This window comes from Otolemur garnettii, unplaced genomic scaffold (genome assembly GCF_000181295.1).
Source record: "Otolemur garnettii isolate 467f Iridium unplaced genomic scaffold, OtoGar3 scaffold00020, whole genome shotgun sequence".
In the NCBI taxonomy this organism is placed as follows: domain Eukaryota; kingdom Metazoa; phylum Chordata; class Mammalia; order Primates; family Galagidae; genus Otolemur; species Otolemur garnettii.
In genome coordinates, this window is record NW_003852415.1 from 18940597 (window position 1) to 18959865 (window position 19269).

Genomic DNA, 19269 nt, shown 5'->3' on the forward strand with positions numbered 1-19269 from the left:
GGTGGCACAAAAGAAGAAAGGGGTCCATATAACCCTATGAAGTTCCCACACCAGCCCTGGGTTGCCCATGTCCAGCTTCTTTGAAATAAACATACACTACTGTTACTTCCAGTGAGCTACCGGAAGCTGAAGATAAATCCTAGCTGATACTCCAGGAGAAGTGAAGGCTGGCCCCACAGTGAAGCTGTAGGTGAACTGCATTCTAGAGAATGGAAGGAAGAGGGGACTGGGGCCCAGGAGAGGCTCCATGCTCCCCACCCCACCCCGGTATAACACCCCTGGAGAGAGACTCATGGAGGATGTGCCCAGGCCACCATACTTCTGCTTCTGTTACACTTCTCCCCTTTCATCCAAGTCAAGACAAAGATTTACTATTTTTGACAGTCACAAGGTTCTTTAATATTTCAGGGAAGATTCAATCCTCTCCATGGTTTCTATTCTCTCTCCTGTGACAACTGATATCATTTCCCCCACGCACATCGGCTGCCAGGAAGCTCAGGACTACCCTCGATGCTCCCACAGCAGCAGGGCTACCAGTGAATATCACGTTCTTCTCTGTTCCTGGGCCTTGATTTACCTCTTCTATTTCAGTAGCTTTTCCTTTAGGGAAAGAGATAGAAAGTGAATCCAGGAAAATCCTTAGACTATAAAATTAATGAAGGTAACTCATTTTTCCATTTCTGAAAATAGTTAAAAGGCAAATCACCTAACAAGTTAGCCCTTCATGAGGGTAGAAACTCTAGCCGTGAAGGCTGTATTAACCAATTTGATGAAAATATTTCAAATTATATATAAAACCAGCACATTGTACCCCATGATTGCATTAATGTACACGGCTATGATTTAATAAAAATTAAAAAAAAATAAGGAAAAGAAAATGACCTCCAATATGTGAATACTTTCTGATCTTTCAAAATGATACTAGATGACTAGACAACGTGTGCCGAGAAGGATCTGTCCCCAGGCCCCCCATTACACACTATCCAGTACAGACCCCGCAATTCACAAATACCTAACTATTTCTTCCATTCAAAGGCACCATCAGCCACAACCATCACATTAAATATCCCCATCCCCATGTCAAACATACTAAAAAGCTGTTAAATAGGTGTTATAGACCAGGAGTGAGAGGGGGAAAAAAGAACATGTTAGTACAAGCACAGGAAAAAAGTAGAGATGTTAACAATGGAGACTTCTGGCAAATGAAATGATAGAAAACACTTCTAATTCATGTATTTCTATAATATCTGTTTTCCACTGATTTCCAAAGATTTCTTGGTATGATGCATCTTCATGCCAGAAAATGCATATACTAGACTACCATGGCCCCCAGAACAAGGTGTGGTCCATGGCCCTAAGGAACTCGTTGAGAAGGACAGGAAAAGCCCTCAAAGCAGGCAGTGACACCATGAAACAAGATTTTCTATGCCTATGAGGTTGGATGCAGAGGACACAGGAGGGGGGCCCAGACAACATTGGGGTAGATCTGGGGGAAGGGTGTCAAGGAAGGCTTTAAGGAATTAGTGACCATGAACCTGGTCTCGACAGATCAACATGTGTCCCCTAGAAAGAAGAGAAGAAGGGACATGGCAAGCTGTAGGAACAGGCCTAGCCATGTGGACATTACACTCGGTCTCAGGAGGCATCCACACATACACAAGCAGGGCCCAGGCTGGGTTCCCTGGAGCAGGCACCAACTGCTAAGGGCTTTGGTGAGCCCCTCCAAGGAATTGGTCTTTACCCTGCACCCTAGGTGCAGTGGACAAGCAATAATAAGATGGAGCTTGTCTGAGAATAGCAGCCAGAAGGGCCAGTTGAAGTGAGAGATACCCTGGCAGGAGAATTGCAAGGAACTATTGGTTCAGAGATTGTGCAAAAGCAGCACTGGAATGTGGAAGTTAAGAGATAACCTCGGAGCCGCATACTGGGCTTGAATGCCAGCTCCACCACATGCTTGATGGGGGACTGAGGTGAGTGCTCTCTGACTCAGTTTCTTCACCTATAGAATAGGGAAGATGCTGCTCGGCACCTGTAGCTCAGTGGCTAGAGTGCCAGCCACAGACACGGGAGCTGGTGGGTTCGAATCCAGCCCAGGACTGCCAAGCAACAATGACAACTACAACCAAAAAATAGCCAGGCTTTGTGGTATGCTCCTGCAGTCCCAGCTACTTGGGAGGCTGAGGCAAGAGAATCACTTAAGCCCAAGAATTTGAGGTTGGTGTAAGCTGTGATGCCTCAACACTCTACCCAGGGTGACAGCTTGAGACTCTGTCTCAAAAAATAAATAGAGAAGATGACAAAAGTGTTATCTATTAAATAGAGCTAATAGCAGCATTTCCTTGGATTGCTTTGAGGATTATTGGTTAACATATGCAAATGCTTAGAGAACACCCCAAACACAGTTAGGGCCGCATGCACATTTGCTGTGATCATCTCCCCTCATTATAATGGGTATACCAAAGAGGCATCAATACGAATGATTCTTGGAGCTTAGTTAACAGGAAATCCGACCCCAGGAGCCCAGCCCCATCAGCTGGCAGCGTCTCCCCCACCCCTGGATGGCCCACCCACCCAGGAGTTAAGAACAAGGGATAGCACTTATCTTTCAGAGACATTCACAGATGAATTGACAGAATGGTCTGGCAGACCTCAAAAGAATCCAGTGGGGAATAAGGTATGAAGCAAACATATGCTGATAAACAGCATACGGAGGCAAGGGCACGCAGGGACTCAGATTACACTCTATACTGTGGTATGTCCTGTGGTTTTTCCATAATAGAAAGATTTTAAAATAATAATAGGGGCTCAGCACCCCATAGCTCAAGCGGCTAAGGCACCAGCCACATATACCAGAGCTGACGGTTTCAAATCCAGCCTAGGACTGCCAAATAACAATGACAACTACAACCAAAAAATAGCCAGACGTTGTGGTGGGTGCCTGTAGTCCCAGCTACTTGGGAGGCTGAGGCAAAAGAATCGCTTAAGCCCAAGAGTTTGAGGTTGCTGTGAGCTGTGACACAACAGCACTCTATCCAGGGCCATAACTTGAGGCCTTGTCTCAAAAATAACAATAATAATAAAATAAAATAAAATAATAAAATAATAGGCAGCACCTATAGCTCAGTGGGTAGGGCGCTAGCCACATACCTCGAGACTGGCAGTTTGAACCCCGCCCGGGCCAGCTAAAAAACAACAATGACAACAGCAAAAAAAAAAAGGTAGCCAGGTGTTGTGGTGGGTGCCTGTAGTCCCAGCTACTTGCTGGGTAAGAGAATCTTTTACACCCAAGAGTATGAGGTAGCTGTGACACCACAGCACTCTACCCAGGGTGATAGCTTGAGACTCTCTTTCAAAAAACAATAATAATTACTAAAATAATAATAAACAAGCCCTCAAGAGCCCAGCTGCCTGGGTTTCAATCGCAGCTCCTCCATGTGCTAAGTACACAACTTTGGGCAAGTTATTTAACCTCTATTTCAGTCTCCTTGTTCACAACATGGAGATGGCAGCAGGCTATACCAAGTGTCCTCAAATTACGGCCTGTGGGCCACATGCAGCCCACCTAGGACATTTATCCGGCCCGCTAGGTGTTTTTGCCACCATTGCCTGTCCTGCGTAGCCGCCCACTCATCCCGGGGCCCACAGTCCAGCCCTCCAACGGTCTCAGGGACAGTGAACTGGCCCCCTGTTTAAAAAGTTTGAGGACCCCTGGTATACCTACCAAGACTATTACAAAGAATATAAGAATTATAATAATACATGTAAATGCGACTGTGGCTGGCACAAGGGTGTGCTTTATCAAGGTCAGCCTGTGTTATTACACCAAGGCAGCATGGTGGAGTGGTGGCCACACGGCTTTACTCACCAAAGTGTTGGCTATAGTCCAATGCCATGTTGTGCATCCCTGGATCCCTCCACCTCCTGCCACTTGCACAGGACTAGGCATGGTGGACACCGAAGTGAACTACAAATCACTGGCCTGAGATATACCCAGGTGTGCACTGCCAGTGGGAGTGTAAAGAAATGCAAACAGTCTACCAGCCATTTGGCACTGCCACACCCTAAGATCTCCAAGCCTTAAACTCAGTAAACTCATTTCTAGACACCAAACCCTAACAGATAACCAGAGATATGATTTAGGTCCAAAGACATCCACGGCAGCACCGTTAGTAATAATAAACCAGAAGTAACCTAGGACTTGAGGCTCTGGAGCAGAGAAATGGTTCCATCAATAGGTGCTGAGATACATGGATGATGGAAAATTGATGCATCGGCTACAACAGTATTTCCAATATGTTTAAATAGCACAGTAAGTGCTCATCTATCCCCTAAATGCGGGTGGCAAAACTACGGACACAGAAAAGCCCAACTTGGATGTGTACTGTACGTAACAAGGAGCACATTTTATGTAAAGGTATGAGAAAGACTAGAGGAAAACACAGTAACACTTGCATTCATGATTATCTCTGGGTTTTCATTTTTAGTCCTGTCTTCATTTCCCAAGATTTCAGCAACGAGCACGTATTATTTAATGAGCAAAAGAATAATCCAGAGTTATTTTTAGCAAACACAGATCCTCAGGGCCTGCCTCAGCCTGCACGGAGCAACAGCTCAGTCCTTAATTCACTCACCCAGCAAAGTGAACACAAACCATGGCCAGGCTATGCATCCTTGGAGTCTAGAAAGTTGGGGCCTCAGGACAGAAACAGGTAGGTCCAGCTTGGGGGCTGTGACGGGGCTAAGGGGTGCTGCTGGGGAAATGTCACAGGCAAGGTGACATGTGGCAGATCTAAAAGCACAGTGATACGAGCAGGAAGGGACTAGAGAAGGAGATGCCAGCTTCTCATCCAACCCAAGGGTTTTTCACAGCCTTCAGAACTTACCTGAAGGCAAGGCATATCCCCATTCCTGCTTCTGACTGTGGCAATGGAGCACAACGCAGGGCATGGAGCATGGTCCAGGGGCTTGATGTGTACACACTTTCTCCTCAGGGTCTCAGCCCTGCATCTGCCCTGCTCCCAGGTGCCCCACCCAGCCCAAATGGCCACCAATCTTTGAGAAATCCAGTATTCCCACCAGTTTCTCCAACTGTGATGTGCTCCCAGATCCCCTGGGAATCACACTCTTGAGTGCAATAGCTATGAACAACTTCACCCCAGGACAGGTGGCTCCTTAAAAGCAAAATCTTGCTTCTAGCTCTTTCAATTCCCTATCCCCACCACCTTCCTATTTCCCCGTATTCTTCAATCCTTGTCTTTGCTTTTATGTAAAGTGCTTACTTGACACACTCCAAGGAAGCTGCTAAATTTCTGATGGCCAACTGAGGTTGGTGAGTACCAGAAGATCCAGTCCCAACTCAGTATGGTGTGAAGTGACCTGGGGCTCTGGAAGCCTGTAAGGCCTGCAAGAAGGGGCCCCAGCATCTTGGAGCACAGGGAGCCCCTCTTCCTTGGCAGAGTTCTGTTGTCTGACATAGGATATGGGATCCTTTTTTTTTTTTTTCTTAAAGGAACATGCTCAGTCCACTCAGCCGAATCAAAGGCCAGGGAAAGAACCACCCCAGAACTGACAGCCATGGCCCTCTGAAGCCCCGCAGGCCTAAGAGGCAGTACCGGTTTCTATTTCTAACAGAAGTCTAATCAGTGTAGTCAACAGCACTCAACAGCAACTCACAGGCCATTTTCCCATATCTTCCAAGATATGATCTTTCTTAATGGCTAAATTAAAAAGTTGATATGAGCAGATTCTGATTTATATAACTCTTCTTCCTCATCCTGTTTGTCATTAGTATAAAAAAAAGTACTATGGTGATCATGCTTTCACATAAATTTGTATTATCTGTTTACTATATATCCTAAGTAAAAGAGTAGGAAAATAATTTTCAATGTTTAAGAAAAAAGAAAAATACCTACATTTCAAATTTTTTTTAAAAAATCAAATCTAACTTTTAAAAAGGCTAAAATCCACAATCATCAGAAACTCTAAAGTATTACTTTGGAAGAGGAGACACACAAAAAAAGACCACGTTCTTTGCACGGAGTCAATGCACTCTTCTCAGCAACCCAGTTTCATCTGCAGCTATACTTTTTCCTCTCACACGCCACCACTGCTCATAAGAAAAGATGAAGAAAAATCAACTCACACTCCTTCAACATACCTGGTAGGTATCTTGAGTCCTGTGCACTGTCATCTCTACTTTGAAATGAGATTTTAAAATGATACCACACAGTCAGAAAAAATGACCAAGAGAAATTCAATCCCAGATCCGGACCCACAGGGAGGTCAGGTACAGCTGCAAACAACCTACGTCCATAACTAACCTCAGAGAATCAGTGGGAACACTGTGTGCAGAGCCAACCCCCAAACCCATGGACGTCTACCCTGGAGGTTCTCGGGTCGGCTGAGAAGTCCGCATCAGGCTCACGTGGCTGTCAAGGGCCATTGCCCATGATGAGAACGAATAGGGTACTGGTCTTGGGCTCTTCCAGCTCCAAGGATGGCAGGCTCTCTGAATAAAGGCCATAGAGATCCATATTCCCAAAGGCCTTTACTCAGAGAAAACAGGTAGAAGTAAGAATGTTCAAAGGTGTTCGACCCTACCTGCACCCCAATAACATGGGGGGAAAGTCTATTAAGGGCACCAGTGCCGCCCACTGGGGAGAGAGCACAAGTGGCAGAGGGACCCCGGCAGAAGGACCCCAGCCATGGCACATTTGACACCTTTATCTGCATACCTTTTAAAACAATTTCAGTACCACGTGAAAATACAATCTAAATAACAAATGCATTTTTTAGTGCTGAAAAGGAGGATTAGGATTTATAATCAATCTTTGAACAAAAGTGTACTATGCAACCACATGACTCTCCCTCTGGCTCTACAGTAGGAAACTTAAGTCTCTGCTGCTTGCGTTTGACACACCTGTCTGAACAAGCTGCCGTGGCTGCTATCGTTCCCTCCCCTGGCTGGTCCTTCTGCCTTAGCTCTGAGCACACAGGCCATCTCTCGAGGTCTTAATGTCTGTCTCTTTCTCAGTCTTGCCTCTTCTTGGTGGCTTGATCATCTGCCACCCAACCTCTCTCCCAGAAAGGTTGGTGCAGAGGCAGAGAAAAACACTTAGACGAAGTGTAAAAACACTTAGAACCCCAGCATCTCGAGCAAGTGACAACTCTGGAGAAATCAGCCACAGAAAGGCCTGTGTCCACCATTCACGTTTTTGCAAGCTGGGGGAACTTATTTACTTTCTTACCTGCTTGAGAAACAGTAGCTGCTCCAGAGACTGGGTTTTGTAATGTCTGATTCTCAAGGAATTTGGAAGGACAACAGTGTATCTATAATCGGCTACTGTACTTCCCACACTTCAGCTTGCTCATTTGCATTTTAAAATAAAACCCCAGGCCCGCACATGCTAACAGACATCTCCTTCTCCCTGATCTTTCAAAATAACTGAGGAAAGGCAACCCCAAGAACATGCTGGGGCAGGGAAAAGGGTACAAACACACATTCCCAAGGACGCCCAGGCTGGAAGCTGGCCGGCTGACGGGTGCACTGTTCTTCTGGAGTCTCTCCACCAAATTCAGGGCTGCTCTACAATGGGGCAGTGGGTTCCACAAAGGAGATCTTTCCTCTTGAGTTCTCCCCACAGATCAGAGTAGAAAATGCCCCACAGGTGACAGCACCCAGCAGAGCTGGTGCAAGTTTTCTGCCTGGTCCTCAAGAGAGCCCTAGACCTACTCCCCAGACCACAGGTGACCCAGAAGCCGAGGACAGCTTCTCTACTGAGAGCTCTCTGGGTGAAGATGCTGGGACCACTGTGTGGTCATGTTAGCAGCTTGGCATTTTAGAAGAAGGGCCTGGGGAGTGGGCTGAGACCTGGCTGGGGCTAAACACTTGGACACTGCCTCTCAGACAGGTTCTGTTGTGTGGCCAAGGCGCACTACCACCAACCAGGCTCCTACTCCAGGAACTCTTTCTGACTGAACAGCCTCAGTAAGGGCCCTCCTCCGTACCTATCTGGTGTCCTTGCCCACCTTAGCCACTGGCTGCTGCCTGCAAACATTACAGAGAGCTGATGGGACCTGGCTGCGGATGGCATTTGAGTCCCCAGCACCTGCTGCTTGGTTCATAGCAGCTGTCCAGGAGAGGTTTCCCACATGCTCCTGTAGAGAGAACCAGGTCTGCCCAATCCACATCCCCTGGCTAGAAGGGGCTCTCACTTCCAAGGCCGAATGCCACCAATTATTAAACACCTGAAATGGTGAAGTCCTGGGCAGCCTGTGTGTTTGGCATCCTCACTACGACACTACAGAAGAGGAAAGTAAGGCAGACAGGAACCTGCAACAATCACAGTGAGGCAGCAGCCTCTCTAGACATGAGGTGAAGGGCACCTCATCACACAGTCCTGCTGCGTCTCCCCTGGGCCCAGGCCAAGCCTCAGCACTAGATACAAAGCAGGCTTGCACTCCTCCTGAGCGGCCTGGGTTCTGGCTCACCTGCAGCTTCCTGCCCTACATCGCCAGCAGCCTGAGCACAGAGCCACACGTCTTTCATTATTATCATCACTTGGCCTAAAGGACCAGGTTAAGGGAGGCCAGTCAGTCCACAGACAAGTCCACTGCCAACAAAATGTCAACAGGCCGTTCCGTGTCACATAGGGACAGACAGAGCCTGGAGTCAGCCTGGCCCAGCCCCAGTAGGGCCTCTTGAAGACCTGAGCTTGAGTCCCACTGCTGTCCCTCTTCAAGGGAAGCACCTTCCTCACAGCATGGTTCTGAGAAATAAACAAGGTAATGTCCTAAAGCAGTGGCCTTCAAACCAAACCCCCCAAAATAAATGTTTAGAACTACATATCTATTTGTACATTTTCAAGTTGACATCTAAAATTTCTCATCGTAAGTTTAAATACTTGTAGAGGATGTAATTTCCAACATACTGTAAATATTAACATTTTAAAATAAAACTGTTACTATTTCTCTTTTAAATGGATCCAATGGAACCCAAATATCATAGCAATTTGAGATCCACTATCATCCATTTTAAAATTACATAACAAGCTCTTTAACAGTTGGAAATCTAACAATGTTCCTTTTTCCTCATCAAACTCCAATTTCCAATCCACTTTCCTCAGAGATGTTTACACTAGCCCACAGTTGAAAGCCTTTCATTGATTATCCCACTACACTACTGAGTCAAAAAAAAAAAAATATATAAACATGGATTTTTTTTAATTCCGTCTGATCATAAAATTTTTCTCCTGGATTGAATTGTTATTATAATTACTATTAGCATAAAATTGATGAACACAGCAGAAACATATGTATAAAAAAATGATACTAGAAACACATGTCTGAAGAAATAAGTGGGAATTTTTTTTTTTTTTTTAAACAGTCTCACTTTGTCGCCTTCAGTCAAGTGGCGTGGCATCACAGCTCACAGCGACCTCAAATTCTTGCACTTAAGCAACTCTCTTGCCTCAGCCTCCCAAGTAGCTGGGACTACAGGTGCCTGCCACAATGCCCAACTATTTTTAGAGACGAGGTCTTCCTCTTGCTCAGGCTGGTCTCAAATCTGTGAGATCAAACAATCTACCGACGTCAGTCTCCCAGAGTGCTAGGATTACAGGTGTGAGCCACTTTGCCTGGCCTTTTTTTTCTTTTTTTTTTTTTTTGAGACAGAGTCTTATTCTGTCTCCCCGGGCTAAAGTGCCATGGTGTTAGCCTAGCTCACAGCAACCTCAAACTCCTGGGTTCAAGTGATGTTCTTGCTTCAGCCTCTGAGTAGCTGAGAGTACAGGTGTGTACTACCATGCCCAGCCAATTTTTCTATTTTTAGTATAGACAGGGTCTTACTCTTGCTTAGGCTGGTCTCAACCCCTAAACTCAAGTGATCCTCCCATTTTGGCCTCCAGGAGCATAGGATTATAGATGTGAGCCATCAGGCCTGGCCAGGATAGGGATTTTATTTTTTAATTACTTTATTTACCCACAGATGACTATTGCCTATTGTTAGATTAAGATGGGGTTTATCAATTCTATCTCTGTTTTTCAATTTTTATAAATACAAGTACTGAAACCATTTGTTCAAAGAAAAAGATGGAAAAGATTTACCATAGCAAATTCTTTGAATTCCTTTGGAATTTTATGCCAAGAACTACAGTAATCTGCTACCAAAAGTCATTCTTAATGTGCTGTCAGCTGATAGCTCAATCAGGTCCTCATTCAATTTTGCTATAAGCAGCAACAGCAAATACCTCCCTAGCCTCAGAATAACAATGGCCACTTTTCCTGACAAATGAGAGGGTTTTAGGCCCTGTGGTCTCACACCACAGGTCAAGTCTGCCTGTGAATAGCCAGTGTGAGTCTCCTGCAGACAGCAGCTTCCTGGTGTGCCAGGCATGGTGTCAATTACTTTACCTAGATTAACTCAATCCTCACAACAATGCCAGAGAAGAGGCACCAAGACTGTCCCCACTTTATAGGTGGGCAGACTGACACGGAGTGGTTTGGCAACTCTGCAGGAACCTGCACCCGGGTGGTCTTACCCCTCATCACTATGGGTACTGCCTCTACCGAGACGGAAGGAAAGAGCAAGTGAAAGGGGCAGCTGGCTGGGGCAACAGGGAAGGAGAGTTTATAATCTCTGGGGCAACAGGGAAAGAGAGTTTTACAAGCTCATTCACAAACACAAAAACAGGCACAAGAAGCTGAAGAGCTACAAAATTTATCTTCTTAAATATGCCCCCACCCCCACCTCTGGAAGGTTGCACACAAATGTTACTTTAAAGCAAAAGGAACAATGCCTAGTACACCACTGTCCATAACACTTGTTAAACATTGACACTGCTACTGTTGCCATTAAATAACTACACGAAAAATAACTCCCCTGATAGGAACAAATGCCCCAAGATCTTACTAGCATTTTCCAGTCTAGAGTCCTCACCCTGAGCCCCAACATCTTTTTTTAGATAGTAGCCAAAGCATTTGGAAGCATTTAGTAAATAGAGCAGCCTATCAGGATGTAGCAGAGACCCAGTTAGAAAAACAAACATGGACTTTTGAGACAAATGGACTCCCAGCCCTACCAATGGACCACCTGAACTCCCCTAGACAAGTCACAACACTCTGAGCCTCTGCCTCCTCACTGCTAAGGGGGACACCACCAAAGAGGAAGACAACGCCCACTAGAGGACCTGACACAGGAAACACCCTATGACACAGGCAGCAAGGTGATGTTCAGCCTCTCCAATCACTGTCAGCTGTACCCAGCAAGTGGCAAATGCCTCCTCCAGCTCCTAGGGCCCCACAGCCAGAGGACCCGGCACACAGAACACAGAAGCCTGGCTCATTTTGAAAAAGCCCAGTGGCTTGCCTCCCAATTTTGCAAAAAGCCTTTCTCAACATCTTAAGATTTTAAAGTTATTCAAAATTTAAAAGTTCTCAGGGATGCCAAGAGGATGTAAACAGAAAGACATCGCAGTAGATTTTATTTTTAGATGCCAGGGTAGAAAATGTCCAGTTTGGCTTCACTCTGGTCCCTAGCCACCACTTCCTGCCCTAAGTCACCATCAAAATGAACAGCAGATGCATGTACAAAGGTTTCACTTGGGAATGATTGTGTGTGTTCAAAAAAAAGAAAAAGAAAAGGCTAGAAAGATTTCACAACCCTTCTACCAAGGATGTTGTGACACAATGGCTCCAGTCTCCTGTTCCACCCACAGACTGAGTGGATTAAAGATTTCAGTCTAAATCTTCCCAGGAAACCATGTAAACTGAGCTCCCTGACCCCTGCTTGTCTTTCACATCCTCTCTCCTGGGGTGATGGGGGTGATGTTCCACTTTGTTACAGGTCAGTTCACATGTCAGGTATGGAGGGACAGCTTTCTTTCCCTGTCAAGCAGTGTGCTTGCTGGGGAACACCTGTACTCTGCCCTACAAATGGCTCCCAAAAGCAAGTGACTGCATCAAACCACAAGACAGCCCTAGGACCTTCCTGCACACAATTAGCTCCAACTATAGCTCCAACTATCAGTCAGGGGCTTACTGTGGATAAAGCAGAATCAGTAGGCTCAGTGCCCATAGTTCAGTGGTTAGGGCACCAGCCACATACACCGAGGCTGGCGGGTTCAAACTCTGCCTGGGCCTGCCAAACAACAATGACAACAACAACAATAAAAATAGCCATGCACTGTGGCGGGCACCTGTAGTCCCAGCTACTTGGGAGGCTGAGGCAAGAGAATCACTTAAGCCCAAGAGTTTGAGGTTGCTGTGAGCTGTGATGCCACGGCATTCTACACTCTACCAAAGGATGACATGATGAGACACTGTCTCAAAAAAAAAAAAAAACAGGCAACATCAGCAAAAGATCTACAGATTTCCAAGTACATGTCAGAAAGGACCAGAAGGCAAATATATGCCACTGCCTCCCCCAGCAAGAATAAGTCAGGAGATCATTGGACCCTATGAAGAGACATAGAACTGTGCCTGCTCTGCCCATGCCTGTACCCTTAGCAGGCATTAGCAATCAAACCCTGTCCTCACCCATTCACAGATTTTAAATCCTCCAGGAAACCAATTAATCAGACATAGCCCTAAGCCATTCTAGAATTCCAGCTTCCCCATGTGATGCACAGAGAAACAAAGACCACAGAAAACTTGAGTGCAGGTCATGTAGCTTTGCAGAGCCTAGATAAACATGGGTGTGTGGCTTCTAGAAATTACTTCCCTACCCCAAAACAAACCTCAGCCTCCTGGTGACAAGCTCAACCCATAAACTATCAGGAGGGAGGTCAGGAAGTAGAATTTAGCAACCCTTCACCAGAGCCACTGGACCAAGGCACTCAGGCCCTGCCAACCACTCCCATCACTCTGGTCCCAAGAGCAGGGGAGGGTCTGTGGCCCCCACTGGCACCCCTGGGCCCAGGGTGCTGAAACTATGGGAATAGGGAAGCTGTTCTCTTGTGGTTGCTGAGGAAGGGGCGTCCCATCTAGGGAGGATGGCAGCTGGAGTTAACAAAGGTGGGCTCTGAGAGCACCCTGCAGTACACCCTTATCCTAGGAAACCACCTTCAGATATGCCAGCAGGGGACAGCTTCATTCACACTCATCTAGTCCCTCGCCTGGTTACCCTCTCTGCAGCTACAGATGAGGCCTACAGAGCAAGAAGGAACACCAACCAGCACAGCTGCATGGACCAGCAGAGTCACCTTCAACAAAGACAGTGACAGCATCAGAGAACTCGGCCAGGCCATCCTCAAGTCTTATTAGATGCTAGGGACAGCCGTTAGTGCAGATGTCTGTCACAGCTGGTCCTCACATAGGGTCTGCATGTATTTTCATGTTTCCTTCCTCCACCCTCCCTCCATCTTTCCCTTCCTTTCCCTCTCTCCCTCCCTCCACCCTTCTCCAACTAATGAGCACCTTCCTCACATCCACCAGGGGTGAAGAAAGAAAGGAAACAGGACAACAGGTGGCTGGCTGGGTGGCTACTACACCATCCCACCTGAGCACTGCCACACATGCCCTCAGGACTCCCAAACTAACCCTCCCCGAGTCAGCCCCTTCCATTGACAAAGACACAGCAATTCTCAAATCCAAGCAAGCACCACACGGAGTCTGTGCCCAGCCTGGGCAGAAATCACATCATATCCACAGAGAGAAGAGGCAGAAACAAGATAAACATGGAGAGAGGGCCAAGTGCCCAGGGAAGGTGGGCACTAACAGCTCCTCCACCTAAGAAATGGTCAGGGCGTGGTCTGTACTCACCTGCACAACTTCTATCCCTCGCTTCCTGCAGAGAAAAACAGAGAAAATACACATTACTCCAGTGGGCAGAACACATCCTTCTAAGGGTCCACTACAGCCAGCTGAGAGCAGGCCTGTGAACAGTGCTTCATGGGGGGAGCAGAAGCTGCACCTCTTATCCCATCCCCAGAACAGTTTTCCAAGAGAAGGTTTATGAGCTTCAATTCACCCCCCAAAACCACCTCTCAGGGGCAGGAGAGGGTTGGCTCCCCAGAGGGACTTGGCTAGAGTCCTACGTGGGCCCACGTGGGCTATCATCTGTCTCCCTCCAATCCCGGGGCCACCACCTGCAAAGCCCCAGCCTGGACAGCCCTAAGACCCACCACCATTAAACCACTGCTGTCCCTGCTGACTCACCCCAGGCTCCTTCCAGAGCAGGTCTAAAGCCTCAGCCTGGCCTCCCCACCTGCCACAGCACGTCATGCATTGGCCCCAGACCCTGACTCACCCTACCTAATTTTAAAAGCCTCATTGCCTGGGTCTGGGTCTGGATCTACCTGGAGCACACAAAAGCTCCCTGCTGACTCATTCACCCTTCTCTCCTGGGCCCCACATTTCTTACTGCAAGCCCAGCAAGTGCTATCTGTGTGGCTCCAGCACATAGGGCTATCTCCACCCTGTGCCTTGGTGCATACCTCTCACCCTGGTGGCCTTCAGGACTTGCCCGAGGCAGAGGCTCTCCCTTGGGGCTTTTACTGACACACCATACCCTCCTCCACCCTACACAACACTCCTGAAGAATATGGAGTCACCACTCTCCCAGCCCTTAGCTCCGGAGTATTGATCACCACCACCCAGATCGACATCAGAGCTGGTCCAGGACCACTGGTGTCTATAGGGATAAAGGTACTGGAGGACAGGTGCCGTGTACATCTCACTAGGAAGAAAGGCAAGGCCTCCAGCAGACGCTCAGAGAAGCCTGTGACCAGCCAAGGCCAGGAATCTTTATTCATCCACAGTCCTTGGAGCAAGGACTGTGCCAAATTTTTAAAAGACTGTGTGTCTCAGTGCCTAGCTATGGTGCCCACCTGGCACACAGACACTCACAAACAGGTGCTGGCAAACAAAGGCATACATATGCAAGAACCCCATGCTGGAGGGCACAACACAGCCAACAGCCATAGTCTGGGCCTTCAAGGGGCTCACAGTTCAAGGAAGAAGACAGACACAAAGCCTCCACAGGAAGCTCTGGGCAACCGTGAGCAGGCACGTCACCCTCGGCACAGCTAAGGTGACACCCACCAATTACTACATTCAACAAGTGCTTCCTGAGCACCTCCTGAGAGCCAGGCAACAAGCAGAACCTCACTGGAGTCACACAGAAGACAGTAAAACAGAGACCAACAAGAGCAGACCGGGTCCCACTGTGGGGAGCATCCAGCTGGCCTTCCCTCCAACCACTGGTCCCAAGGCACCCAGTTTGAGAGTCACCATGGTTGATGCTTTCGGGGGCCCTCGCTGTCCCTCGGCTCCTCTGCTGCTCCTAAAGGAATGGTGGCCTATGTCCATCAGCTTGCATGATTTCATGAGTGACAGGCTAGACATACTGCATAACCTTGGGTCACCAAAGCCCACACTAAGGGGACAGACAGCATTAGAAGAAAACACGACCTATGGTTTCTCACACAGAAATGACACATCTGATCACCTGTGTACACACCTCAAAGCCCCCACCTCACTCCCAGATCACCCTGGCCCACTGGAAGGCTGAAAAAACTGCAGAGAGCATCAGTGTGGGAAACCTGCCCCAGGCCACATGCACAGCCTGTGAGGAGCCAGCCTAGGCTCCAGTGCACCTCGTCCCCACCCCCCAAACAACCGAGGATATGGACTGCACGACAGGAAAGGCAAGGACAGAGGTGTGTGAGTGACCCACACCAGCTGGAGCAGGCTTCCTCCAGGCTGCGGGGCTGGGCCTCGGCTTCCTTCTGAGTTAATCCTGTTGGCATCCAGATTATCCTGTCGTGTGGCTCTCATCTCTTTATGAAGCCAAAAGCGGTCACTTCCAATCCGTCCACATTTTACATCATCCCAGATAGCACTCCCTCCCCCAGTCTTAAATTTTAAAAAACCCTCTAACTTGGAAACAGATGGAATGCATAAAATAAGAAAGTAACAAAAAAAGTAACCTAGAGAAAAGACTGGCTGAAATCCCAAGTGGGGCTGAGCTTCCAGGAGCCACCACAGTTCCTCTGAAGCACAGGCACCAGGAACAGGATAAACTGTGACTCTGGCAGAAAAGAGGGGACTCAGCTCTCCTTTCGGCACCCTCAGTGCTCACTGACTGAAGCCTTCTACAGGCCCGTAAGGGAGGATGGGGCTTACCCCAGTAGTAGGACGATCCAGCAGAGGCACAGGGGCTCGGAAGCACAGAAGCTGGCCTGGAGCCGGCTTTCCCCCAGCCAACAGGGCCACCACCGGGGGACAACTGGCTCAGGCAGCACCAAGAAGGGTTGCCAGTCCCCAGGGCCTCTGTGTAATGGGGAGCGGGGCAGAAAACCCCATTCCCTCTGGTGGTAGAATCCCAAGCATACCGCCATGGCCTCTCAGGAAGACAAACCAACCTACCAGGCCTCATTTCTTCATTGGCAGTTCCTCCAGAACAAATCTACCAACAACCTTCATACTCTAAGGAGCAGCTTGATGGAATCCTGCCATAGGTAGAAAGTTCAGAAATTGAATTCTAAAACTAAAGGGGAAGAGGGAGAAAGGAGGAACATGGAGGTTGTGGGGAAGAAGAGAAACCAGAGAACTGGTTGTTGAATGATTAACTGTTCCCCCTGAAAACTCCAACTCAAGATCTGCCTCATCACCTCACAGATATAAGTGGTTAGGGCACCAGCCACATACACCGGGGCTGGCGGGTTCAAACCCAGCCCAAGCCTGCTAAAAAACAACAATGACAATTATAACAAAAAAAATAGCTGGGCATTGTGGCGGGTGCCTGTAGTCCCAGCTACCTGGGAGGCTGAGGCAAGAGAATCACTTAAGCCCAAGAGTTTAAGGTTCCTGTGAGCTGTAACACCACGGCACTCTACCGGGGGTGATACAATAAAACTCTGTCTCAAAAAAAAAAGAACATCACCCAGGACAAGAATGTGTGCCTATGTATATTGTAAGGAAATGATCACAACACAGCCTCTGGTCAAGGGTAAGGACAGCTTGGGGTAGGTGGGGAGTTTTCCATTTCACTACATACCCTTCCCACATCCTTGAATTTTACATCACATGCCTGTAACATATTCTTAAAAACTCAAAAATTTATGTTTTAAATTACTTTTTTTTTTTTTTTTTGAGACAGAGCCTCAAGCTATCCCCCTGGGTAGAGTGCGACGGCATCACGCTCACAGCAACCTCCAACTCCTGGGCTCAAGCGAGTCTCCTTCCTCTGCCTCCCAAGTAGCTGGGACCACAGGCGCCGGCCACAATCCCGGAAATTTTTTTTTTTTTTTGGTTGCAGCCATCATTGTTGTTTGGCGGGTCCGGGCTGGGGATCCGAACCCGCCACCTTAGGTGTACGTGGCTGGCGCCTTAGCCCGTTGAGCTATAGGCGCTGAGCCTTTAAATTACTTTTTAACACATGCCAGATAAAGACATGAATCAATCAATTAACTGATGGATGAGGCAAGGCAGAAGACCGCTCAGGATTTATCATGAAAAGCTTCCAAGTTTTCCTCAAAGAGGAGCTGAAATAACACCCCTGCTGGGGCCTGGGATCATGGTACTGGGGTGCCCAGAGTGTTCTGAGCCCACATAAACACAGGTACCAGGAAGACAGAAGGGAGGCCACGGGCTGTAGCACTAACTTCACTGCAGGCTGGGTGATGCCAGGAAGGTGCAATGGCTTTTCCTGTATGCTCTCCTGCGTTCTCGGCAATGAGCATATACACAGCAAGGCCTCAGATAATGTCATTTCATTCAACTTCTTTCATTATAATGTCAATAAGGAAGAAATAAAACTGATTCCCAGAGTGGCCAGTGTGGAGCTGCACACCCGCCTTGTCTGTATGGGTTTTCTCCAGGTACTCAGGTTTCCTTCCACATCCAAAGATATCAGGTTAACTTGTGTGTCTAAATTGATGTTTGGGGGACAAGGACAAGATTAAGTGCCACAGAACTTAATCCATCCTTTTTGTTTTTTTGAGCCCATCCTTCTGCAGGAGGAACTTAACTCTTATTTCTATGCTAAAATAGGTTTCATTATAAATTATTTCATTTAAAATCACAGTTTCCAAGAATCTATTGACAACATTAAGCAAAGATTTATTGTACTAGGGAAGGTAACAATAAGGGTTAAAATTTAATAATTAAGGCTGGGTGTGGTGGCTCACACCTGTAATCCCAGCACTCTGGGAAGCCAAGGTGGGTGGATTGCCTGAGCACAAAGTTCAAGGCTAGCCTGAGCAAGAGCAAGATCCCATCTCTACTAATAACAGAAAAACTAGCGAGGCATTGTGACGAATGCTTATAGTCCCAGCAACTAAGGAGGGTGAGGCAGGAGGATCATTTGAGTCAAAAAGTTTGAGGTTGCTGCCTCACACCGTGGCACCCTACCCAGTATGACAAAGTAAGACTCTGTCTCAAAAACTTAAAAAAAAAAAAAAAAGAAAAGAAAACACAACAATCTAGTGCAGATATCCTTATGATAAAATGCATAGATGCCTAGTAAGGGGATTGTGGGATTAAATGGAAGGTCTATTTTGAGTTCTGAGTATTCTCCATACTTCTTTCCAAAGAGGATGTATTAGTTTGCAGTCCCACCAACAGTGTAAAAGTGTTCCCTTCTTTCCACATCTGTACCAGGATCTATAGCTTTGAGACTACACCTTTTAGGGGAAGGACACAACTACAAGAGGGGCTGTACAATCACTGTAACCTAATTCTTCTTTTTCTTTGTTATTGAGACAGAGTCTCACTTTGTCACCCTCGGCAGAGTGCCATGGCGTCATAGCTCACAGCAACCTCAAACTCTTGGGCTCAAGCAATTCTCTTGCCTCAGCCTCCCTAGTAGCTGGGATTACAAGCACCCACCATAACACCTGGCTATTTTTTGTTGTTGTTGTTATTGTTTAGCAGGCCCAGGCCAGGTTTGAACCCACCAGCCCCAGAGCATGTGGTCAGCGCCCTAACCACCAACCTATAGGCACCCAGCCTAAACTAATTCTTTGTATCCTCAAATTAACCTGAAATTAAAAAAATCAATAGGGCAGTACCCATAGTTCAGAGGGTAGGGTGCCGGCCACATACACCCAGGCTGGACGGGTTGAACCCAACCCAGACCAGCTAAAACAACAATGACAACTCCAACAACAACAAAAAAAACACCAGGCGTTGTGACAGGCACCTGTAGTTCCAGCTACTTGGAAGGCTGAGGCAAGAGAATTGCTTGAGGCTCGGCGCCTATAGCTCAGCCGGCTAAGGCGCCAGCCACGTACACCTAAGGTGGTGGGCTCGAATCCCCAGCCCGGACCC

At 47.5% G+C, this 19269-nt stretch overlaps 1 protein-coding gene across 1 annotated transcript in view; it reads right to left on the reverse strand.

Moving 5' to 3' along the window:
- Positions 1-19269, reverse strand: part of ITPK1 (inositol-tetrakisphosphate 1-kinase) — a 181866-nt gene that overhangs the window by 118153 nt on the left and 44444 nt on the right. The window contains exon 2 of the mRNA XM_003786998.3: positions 13759-13783. Within this exon, the coding sequence (XP_003787046.1) occupies positions 13759-13783 (25 nt within the window). The remainder of the gene's footprint in view (positions 1-13758; positions 13784-19269) is intronic.